The sequence below is a fragment of the Tetrao urogallus genome (genome assembly GCF_951394365.1).
Source record: "Tetrao urogallus genome assembly, chromosome: 24".
Lineage (NCBI taxonomy): Eukaryota > Metazoa > Chordata > Aves > Galliformes > Phasianidae > Tetrao > Tetrao urogallus.
In genome coordinates this window covers 5,115,094-5,125,211 of record NC_136837.1, presented here as the reverse complement: position 1 = coordinate 5,125,211, position 10,118 = coordinate 5,115,094, and the positions used below count along the sequence as shown (strand labels likewise).

The window sequence follows — 10,118 nt, the reverse complement described above, 5'->3', positions numbered from 1 at the left end:
CCTCTGTGCCCCATAGGGTGTGTGCTGCCAGAACCTTGCCAGGTCCAAAGCACTCAGACAGCAAGTTGTGGTGTTCCCAATAAGAAGAGATCAAATAATCACTGAACCATAAAATAATTTCACAGAATCACGTAGGTTGGAGATGTTCTTCAGGATCACCAGTTCTGACCATCACTGTGACCTACTGTGTCCCATCACCAAAGTCCCTCTGCAGCCCCACTGGGTTTGGGCTGCAGGAGTGGCTGAAAACAGCTCAGGCACTGAAACACCATTAGATTAGGAAACAAGGGTGACAAAACCCCTGCAGCACAGTGCCCTCACCAGGGATGTCCCCAAGGGGATGCTGCAGTCATCTCTCACATCACAGCTCTGTGCTGCTCCAAACCCCCCTCACAGCGTCGCACCAGGTACCATATTGGCCAAAAAAAAGAAAGTAGAGGGTTTGAAGGCGGCCTGTTTCCTATGAGGAACTCAATGATTTTGCTCCCAGTTGTATTCACGAGTCCTCGAGTGTTCAACGGGAATTTGTGAGCCAAGTGCGAACCGGGTTCAGACAAAAGGGCTGAGCTCGGCGCCTCTCCAAACAGCCTGTGCCGCTTCCAGGACATCACTCGTTTTATTGTGCTGGCAAATATTGCCTTTGCCCTAAGCTGAACTTGCCTTGGGCTTTCAGATCCTTGCCTGAACACCCAGCTGCAAACAGAAGGGCTGATGGAAATGGCTGCAAGGCTCGGGGAGGCCCCGCACCCGACATCCCGCAGCCGCTCAGGGCCACCCCCCCCCGCCGTGCCGAACAGAGCCGAGCCTTCGGGCCGCGCTTTAAGGCCGCTGGGAACGGTGCCGCAGCTCTGCCTGCTTGCTGCGTCCTTTCCCTGCCCTCTCCCCACTTTCCAAAGAAGCGGGCGGATCGCCGGCAGGGCGCTGGGCAAACAGGTGTGGCCGAGCCCCTGCTCTGCTCCCAGGGAGCTGCAGGCAGGGCTGTGTGCTGCAAACAACGGGCTGCTCTCCTGGCGTCGGGCAGGGCCCCAAAAGGCTCATCGACAGAAAGTCAGACCATAACGATGCCGTGTAAGCTGCAACACCACTGGGACCCATCCAGGCAGCCCCTATTGTGGTGATAGGGATGTAGCAGGTAGGAGGTGAAGCGGTGCTGAGCAGCTTCATCTCTCCCTTGGGCTGCAACAAAGGCCTCTCGTTGCAAAGCGGCAGCTTTCAGAAGCCCCAGAAGATGGGCAGGACCTTTGGTGTGCTGCTCAGAAACTCTTCTCTCTTTTGCTCCATTTCTGACAGCTCCAGGCCCATTGTGGTATTGTCCCTATGGGCCCGAGGGGGACGTGTCAGATGGAATGTGATGTGTGTGCAGAGGGTTGGACGGGATATCAGGAAAAGGGGATTTGGGCAGAAACCTGTCCTGGCTGACAGCTGGGAGCTCTGACTGATGCGGCGCTCCGAGGAGATGCTCACAGAGCCCGGCGCACTCATCTCCAGAGAGACAGCCTCAGCCCGGCTGCGAATGTGGGCCGAGAGGAAAAACGCGCCGTTCCCAAAGAGCCTCCGGGCCCCGCGGTTCGGGGCCGCCGCGGGCTGGGCGCTGCTGAGCCCAGGGAGGGCCGCGGTTCCCCGGGCAGCAGAGCCGGAGGTCGCTGCCGTGCCGCGGTGTCACCTTGCCCCAGTGAACTCCGCTGCTGTCTGCAGGCGGTTCCACGCCGCACCCGCCGTTGTGCAATGAAATGAAACTAAAAATAGCCCCGCTCCCTGCAAACAGCGCCGGGCTGAGGCGGCAGCGGCCGAGGGCTCCATCCAGAGAGCGGCAGCGGGCACTGCGAACGCTCCGTCCTCCTCCTGCAGGGAGCGCCGCCCGTCGCTGCGCTGCGGGTCGCCGGGGGGGAGGAGGAGGAGGAGTCACCCATCCTTCGGTTATCCAGCGTAATCCGAATGCCGGCAGCGCTCGGCTGCCCAAGGGCCGTGCCCCGGCTCTACGTCGCTGCCTCTGGTCGCTGCCTCTGGGCGCTGCGAAGCAGCTCTGGTTTCCCTCTCTTAGAGCTCACCTTTCTGGGGTTTGGTCTCCACTAACGAGAACGTGCAACTCATTTTAGATCTGCTTGGCTGTTCCCCTGGCTGCTGGTGTCCTTGGAACAGAGCACCTGGAGCACTCAGCAGCCTCACCTGCTGCTCAGTCGCTGCTGAGCTCCAGCTGAGCCATTCCCCTTTTTATAGGTTGGCCAGAAATCTGTGCAGCCACTGCTCCCAGGACAGCCCTCAGGCATTCTCACTGTGCTCCTGCAGACCCCAGCAGGAGCTGGAGTGCTGCTTCATCTTCAGAAGTATCCAGGCATGAGAATCCTCCACTTCTCTCTGCCCCTCGCAGCCCATTCGTTGCCCAGAGTCTTCCTCAGAGCCCATCGACTCACAGAGATGGCACAGACCGAACCTCCGAGCTGGAAGGCAGAAATAGGTCAGCTCTCCCCAGAAGCTTTTGGAGCAGATCCGACAGCTGCTTTCCCATGTGACAGCGGGGATACCTGCGCGAGGAAGGAGGAAGGAGGAAGGAGGAGTGCTCCCACCGCTGGCACAGGGCAGGAGTTGGGATGGATGTGAGTTACAGGTTACAAACCGAGGGGGAAAACCTGTGGCTTAGAAACCTCGTGAAGTAAAGTGATGAGTGAATGGATTCACATGTTAGGTTAGCCAGGACCAAAGGAATTCAGCTTTTGTTTGTTGGCTATGTTTGCTTTCTAAGGAGTGCGTAGGATAAAGTTTAATTTACATAACACACTGTTCTGTGACAGCAGAGGTGATGGGAATGGGGAGAGGTGAAGGCAGGAGGTCAGGGATCCTCAGTCCTCCTCAGACCACTGCTGGGGGGCAGCACTGCAGCCGATCCCAGGTGCCAAGCCATGGGCATCTCGGTCTGGGTTCAGAGAATCGTGTCGTACCATCATAGAGCCACGGAGTCGTGGAGCTGTAAAGCCAGAATCATAGACTCACAGAACGGTTGGGCTGGAAGGTCCCTTAAAGATCACAGAACCACAGAACCACAGATGGAATGCTTGGGTTGGAAGGGCCCTGGAAGATCCCAACCCTTGCCTTGTTCTGGTTGCCCCCCACCAGCTCAGGCTGCCCAGGGCCCCATGGGGAGATGCTGGGGGTCGCTGGAGTGCAGTGGAGGATGCGCAGCCCGGGCTGTGGCTCTCAGCTTTTGGCAGCGTCCCGGCAGCGGTGGGTGACCAGCAGAGGGCCCGGCTCTGCCGCTCCTTTATCCCGCCCGGAGCGCCCCGCAGAGCCCACAGCAGCGGCCGCAGCCGGACCGAGCGGAGCTCCTCCGGCCCCTCCTCGTTCCCCGCAGCCCCGGGGCTGCTCCGTCAGACGCTTCCCGCAGAGGGTGCGGAGGACATCATGCCTTCGCCCCCATCGCTCGTCCTCCTGCTGCTGGCACTGCCGGGGGCCGCGGCGATGCCGGGCGCAGCCGGGCGGCACGCAGAAGGCGGCGTGCGCCCAAAGCAGGGCGCAGGTGGAGGCGGGATGCTGCCGGTGGCTGCGCAGGATAACGCAGAGCTGAAGGCGCGGCCGCGTCGGGGCACGGTGGAGGACTCCAAGTCGGTGCAGCAGTACGTGCCGGGGGTGCGGGTGGAGTTCCCGCGGCCCATCAACGCCGCCAGCCTGCACCCCACCAGGGCCATGGTGCCGTCCAGCACCGACCCCTCTGAGCAGCAGCGGGGCGTCCCCACGGACGGGGGGGCTGAGCCCGCCGCCAACCTGACCACGGTGTCCGACAAGAGGCTGCAAATCCAGAACCCGCTGTACCCGGTGACGGAGAACTCGTACAGCGCCTACGCCGTCATGTTCCTGTCCCTCATCGTCTTCGCGGTGGGCATCATTGGGAACCTGTCGGTGATGTGCATCGTGTGGCACAACTACTACATGAAGAGCGCCTGGAACTCCATCCTGGCCAGCCTGGCTTTCTGGGACTTCCTCATCCTCTTCTTCTGCCTGCCTGTGGTCATCTTCAACGAGATCACCAAGAAGAGGCTGCTGGGGGACATCTCGTGCCGCATCGTGCCCTTCATGGAGGTAAGGAGCTGCTCTACCCCCTTCTTTTGGGGGTGCCATCGCTGCCCAGGGCCTGGCACCGTGTGCCCAGAGACCTCACCGTGGGGGAACATTCCCCATGTTGACTGCTGAGCAGAGCTGGGGCAGGGATGGGGTTGGGAACCTGAGATCTCTGCTCATTCCTTATGGGTGAAAAAAGCGACCCCAAGATATAGAATTATGGGATAGAGTCATTCAGGTTGGAAAAAAACTTTAAGATCAAGTCCGACCAGGAACCTGACGCTACCAAGTCCACGTTAAGTCCCCAGATCACCCCAAATCTTCTGGAGGTGTGCTCTGCACGCTCCTGGGGGCAGCCAGGCTGGATATTAGTGCAGGAGGCCCCAGGAGCAATTGCTCATGGCCTGGATGCACACACCTGCACAGGGCACCCAGAGATGCTACTTTGGGTACAGGTCTGGGTGATTCCAGGCACAGCCCTACGTGTGCCCTGACCGCAGCCAGCACCTGCAGGTTGCAGCCCGGCACAACAAGATGATGGGCTGCCAGCATCCCAGCAATGCCTCTATTGCTCAGCGAAGCAGAAGTTGCTCATTCCTGGAGGTCTCCCATCCCAGACTTATTAAGTGAGGGCTTTGTCGCATTCCTGTCCTCCACCTCAAGCATCCCATGGCTCAACCAGGCAGCAGGAGTACTCAGATAGGGGCAGGAATACGGATGGGCATTTGCCAAGGCAGGTTCAGTGCTGGGTGAGAATGGAAAGGGAAGGGGAATGCCCCCAACGCAGAGCCCTTCATGGGGAGGTGCTGCTGTGACCTGAATCTGGGTGGTACAGTTTGCTGCACCTGTGAGGGTGGCACCTCCAGGATCAGTGAGCCAGCAGCACTGGAGTGCCTCAGGATCCACCAAAGAGGGATGCTGAGATCTTGCTGAGGGGGATGCTGAAGGATGGGCACAGCGCAGCTCTGGGGATGTGTGTCCCAGCACAGTCCCCAAGGACCAGGAGAGGAGAGCCTGGGGGCAGCCTTAGGGTAAAGGAGAGACGATGGTACAGCTGGTGCTGAGCAGAAGTGCTGGGACACGAGCAGCACTGCTGGGCGGTGGGGCTGGGTATGGGATGGCAATGGCAATGCTGTGCTGAGGGCCATGGTGCTGTCAGGGGAGATGCTGCACAGAAACTGAGTGGTGATGCTGGGTGTTTGGCATGAGCTGCTGTGCCCTGCAGCACTAACGAGGCCAACTCAGAGCCACTGCAAAGGGCGCAGCGGGGATGCCAGAGCTGTTCTGGGTCGGAGGTGCCAGGTCTGTTTCTTGCAAAACCCACTGGCAGGTTGCTGCATGCTGCACACACATCACAAGGTTTCCCAAGCGCTGGGAATGTCCTTCGGCACAGGGGGATGTTTGGTGGCTTCGTGAGGCCAGGAACAGCCACGGGGCTTTGGGGCAGCAGCATGTGACTGCTGTGCTCCTGGCCAGGGGCTGCGGGGTTGAATGCTGATTGTGACCCTCGGTGCCTGGGCAGCCCTCCCTTTGCCTCCTTTGGCCTCTTCCCTTTGGCAAACAGGGATGTTTCTCCTCAATGCAGTGGAAATTGCCCCGAGCTGGTTTGTGACAACGGTGTCCTCAGCTCTATTGGGCTGCCTGGGAAGCAGACAGCGGATCTGCAGAACAGGGCAGGGACGAGCCAGCCTGGGCAGCCAGGGCCATGGGAAGGCTTTGATGGGAGCAGAGGTCCGTGCTTTTCCTCTCCAAAAACATCCAGAATAGAAGAAGAGCCTGAGAGACAATCCTGCTGTTCCCACCCTGGCTGGATGGACAGACTGGCATCCATCAAAGCTTTGTGCAGAACAGAGAGCAGTGCAGGGACACGTGGGTCAAGGGACGCTTATCCGGCGCCCCTCCAGGAGTCACAGGAAGGTGGCTCCACACCTGGGACGCGACCTCTGCCAAACCTTGGAGGAAGGCTCTGGGGCTGTTGGGTAGCTGGGAGCTTCCAGTGCCATCGCCAAGTCAACCCCTCCGAGGCCCCCACTGAAGTCCCACCTGTTCTGCTTCCTCTTCACCAGGTCTCATCCCTGGGAGTCACCACCTTCAGCCTCTGCGCCCTGGGCATCGACAGGTTCCACGCGGCCACCAGCCCGCAGGCCAGCGCCCGGCCCATCGAGCAGTGCCAGTCCATCATTGCCAAGCTGGCTGTCATCTGGGTGGGCTCCATGACGCTGTCGGTGCCCGAGGTCCTGCTCTGGCAGCTGGCCCAGGACACGTCGCCCGTGTCCGGCGTGGTGACCGAGTTTTGCACCATGAAGCCTTCGTCCAACCTGCCCGAGTCCGTCTACTCGCTGGTGCTCACCTACCAGAATGCCCGGATGTGGTGGTACTTCGGCTGCTACTTCTGCCTGCCCCTCCTCTTCACTGTGAGCTGCCAGCTGGTGACCCGCAGGATCCGCGGCACCGAGCAGAAGGCCGAGTGCCGTGGGACCAAACACAGCCAGTGTGAGAGCCACCTCAACTGCACCATCATCGGGCTGACCGTCATCTACGGGCTCTGCACCACCCCTGAGAACGTCTGCAACATCGTGGTGGCCTACATGTCCCCCGACATGTCCAAGCAGACCTTGGACCTGCTCAACCTCATCAACCAGTTCTTTCTGTTCTTCAAGTGCTCGGTGACGCCCGTCCTGCTCCTGTGCCTCTGCAGACCCCTAGGCCAGGCCTTCATGGATTGCTGCTGCTGCTGCTGCGAGGGCTGCGGTCCCGACGCCGCCTCCAGTGAGGGCAGCGCTGATAGCAAGCTCAAGACAGAGATGTCCTCCTCCATCTTCTTTGACAAGCCCCGGGAGTCCCCTCCACCCCTCCTGGCTCTCGGCACGCCGTGCTAAGTGCCAACCAGGAGCCGTAGAGAGCATTTCACCACCTCCTCCCAAGACCAAACGTTGTTTCTGCCATTAGTGCCCCGTGCCCGGACGTGGAGCAAGCAGGAGAGTCAGCTCAGGGGCTGCACCGTGGGCTTCAAACCCCGTGTTGGGCAAGGGGTGTCCCGTCCCCGTGGCTACAAGTGGCCTTCTTGCCTCTGCCCAAAGGACATCAGCTCCCTCTGTGCCTGGCCAGGCTGGGAGGTTGCTGCTCTGCTGATGGAGTTGTGCAGGAAAGGTCCCATCTGCTATCAAGGAGGGTTTGCAGAGGACTTAGCAAACACCAACTGCCCTCGTCCTGTCCCGTCCCCTCCTGTCAGCCCCCTCCACAGTAGGAGAAGGTCCCAGTGACCAGATCCCAGCAGTGCCCTGTAAGAGCTCAATAAACCAGTAAACTAGAGCACGTTGTGCACGTAGACATGCAGAGCAATGGGGGGTCAGAGCACGGTGGGCTGTGTGACCCCACGCTCTTCCCTTAGACCTGGGGGCTCTGGGTGGGCACGGGCAGCTCAGTGGGGTGAGGACACACGGGGGTCAGGAAAGCAGCGGCGCTGGGCCAGGCAGTGGCTGAGGGTAATGGCATGCTGCTGAGAGCCAGGGCAGCCTCTGCTGAGCTCCTCCAAGCACTCAGTGCTTTGTGGGGTTGGGTTGGTCCCAGCAAAGCTCAGCACTGGGCGGCAGTGCCCTACAGCCTGCAAAGCACTGTGCAGAACCAAGATCCCACATCCCATCCAAAGAGCCCCACGCAGCGCTCCCGGCTCCTCGTCCACTTTGCCCATCAGGGGCACAAAACCCACCCGAGGTGCCAATCTCAAACCAGCACATGTTCCAAACCCAGCATCCACGTCTCACCAGGGCTTACCAAGGCAGGCTGCTGGGAGCAGCGAGGGCAGGCTGGCCGTGCCGGGCCCCCCCGTGCTGCCCCCAGAGCCGAGCTGTGAAAGCTCCTTGTGTGTGTGGCTGGCAGCCGCCCCAGCACGGGATGCCGGGCAGAGGGAGACGGTTGCTACGGGCGGGTGAATGCGAGGGGCTCACTGTGGGCTTTGTGCAGCAGCACCCACCGAGCTTTGCTTTCTCAGCCCTGTTGCCAGGGAAACAAAAGCCCCAGTTTTCTTCCCAGTAGCACAAAACTGAGTTTTTCCTTTCCCTCTGCCAGCCCTCCCCGCGTTGTGCTGACGCTGCTGGGGTTGTGGGGCTTTGGGAGCACCTCACGGCACAGGGCGTGCATTGGGGCACAGATGCCCGGCAGGGTCCCGGTTAGGGCACGGCTCCCCAGGGCTGGGCCCCATGCATAGGCAGCAGCGAGGCGGGAGGAAGGGCGAGGTGGCCGCTCTCAGGCGCTCACTCAGTGCCGCTCCGTCCTGAGCCCCGGCCAGGGGCGAACAAAGGCCGGCTTGTTGCTGCGGCTGTGTGGGGAGGAAGGAGCCAGGCTGGGGGCAGGGAGGGGGGGCTGTGCAGCCCATGCAGGCGATGCGTGGTGCCTGTTGCACCCCAGTCTCACTCAGGCCCCGCGCCCAGGCAGGCAGGCAGGGTGCCGTAAGCACAAAGCGCAATTCCAGGTGCAGTAGGGCAGCCTCTAAGAGACACACGGTATGGGGCACCCTGCCACCACCGCTCACAGCCCACAGGGAAGAACTGCTAGAGGCAGGAGGGCAGAGATCAGGCAGGAGCTCCCCAGCACAGCTGCTCCAAATCCAGCACTGCCATCCCAGGATAGGCCCAGAACACAGTGTGGGCGAGAGGAGAATCCAGAAGCAGCGATGGCCACAGCTGGAGGGCTTGGAGCCCATCTCCATGAGTAAACAAACAATGCACTGCGAGCCATCGGATCGGTTCCAGCAGGTCCTGAGTGTCACCATGGGGACTGCAATCCAGACAGAGGCACCAGGTACTGCAGGGTGAGCAGGGACAGGGAGCTGGGCAGCGCTCCCATGGCACAGGGATAGCCCTGAGGAGGGGGGGAGAGGGGGGAACAGTGGCAGAGAGGAAGCAATGACTGCAACCACACCCACCAACGCAAAATTGTTAATTTATTATTATTAGGAGGCAAAAAAATTGTACAGTTACAAGAATCATTTCCCAACAGAGGTCAAATTTGCGCCAAAATATCTCTTAAAAAAAAAAAAACGGGGCGGAGAGGGATGACAACACTTTACAATCCATTAAATTAAAAAAAAACAAAACAAAAAAAAAAAAAAACCTCTCTTTGTGCAATTCTGCAAAAATGAGAACAGAAGGGAACCCCCGGCCTCACCACCCCCAGGAGCCACGCAGGAGCTGAAAGCCCCCATCGCCCGCCATCCTCACAACCCCACTGGGCTGGGGACAGGGCCAGTGCCTTCCCACTATGTCAGACCTGGCCCCATCCTCCCTGCTGCTGCCAGCATGCCCCCCTGACCCAGAAATATCCCACCCCCACCAGCCCCAAGCAACCCCAAGGCTGCACCAGCACAGACCCAGTAACTCAGCACAAAGGGACAAAGACACCCTGGCTCTTGGAGGCCTCCTCTCCTCTCCCCTCCCCACGTGCAGGCAAGGAGCCAGCCGTGCCACCCAGCACCCCGAGGCTGAGCAGCAAAGCCAGGGCCAGGGCACAACTGGGCACCCCTGGGGCACCTGGGGGTACGGGGCTGAGGCGGCCAGGGCAGCGAGGAGAGGCGGGGGCAGCTGAGGGCAATGTGCGCAGGCTGGTGGCAGTGGGTTGTGACCAATCCCCATCCCCACGCTGGGGTGAAGAGCTTTGGGGTGGGGGGGGAGATGGCATTGCCCCCACAAACCCTGCTGTGGGGACTGAAGCCTGGGGAAGGACAGCACAGATGTGCCCCCCGCAGCCCCGGGGTGCTGCAGCTCCTCCTGGGGGACTTGCCTGCAGCCCTATCCGGCCCCATCCTGGGGGCTGCTGTCTGCCACGCACCTCATCCTCCTCCCAGTGCTGAACTCGGGCAGCCCACAGCCTTCCTACAGCTCACAGGGCCCAGTTTAGTAACAGCGCTAGTGCTTAAATTAAAAAATTAAAATATATATACATATATATATACTGTATACACAGACAACAACAGAACAGTGCCAAAATGGGAAGAAGAGACAGAGGGAGGAAAGGAGGGCAGAGTCGGACATTTTCTTTACAATAAAAACAAGGGCTCCACCTCAATGCGA

The 10,118-nt window shown here is 60.2% G+C and overlaps 1 protein-coding gene across 1 annotated transcript; it reads left to right on the top strand.

The window, feature by feature from the left end:
- Positions 1 to 3,046: 3,046 nt before the first annotated feature.
- Positions 3,047 to 6,929, top strand: GPR37L1 (G protein-coupled receptor 37 like 1; the record flags this gene model as incomplete). The annotated part of the gene is given in 3 exon segments (XM_079546361.1): positions 3,047 to 3,074; positions 3,077 to 4,071; positions 6,117 to 6,929. Coding segments are annotated over 3 exon segments (1,836 nt in total).
- Between the last annotated feature and the right edge of the window lie 3,189 nt (positions 6,930 to 10,118).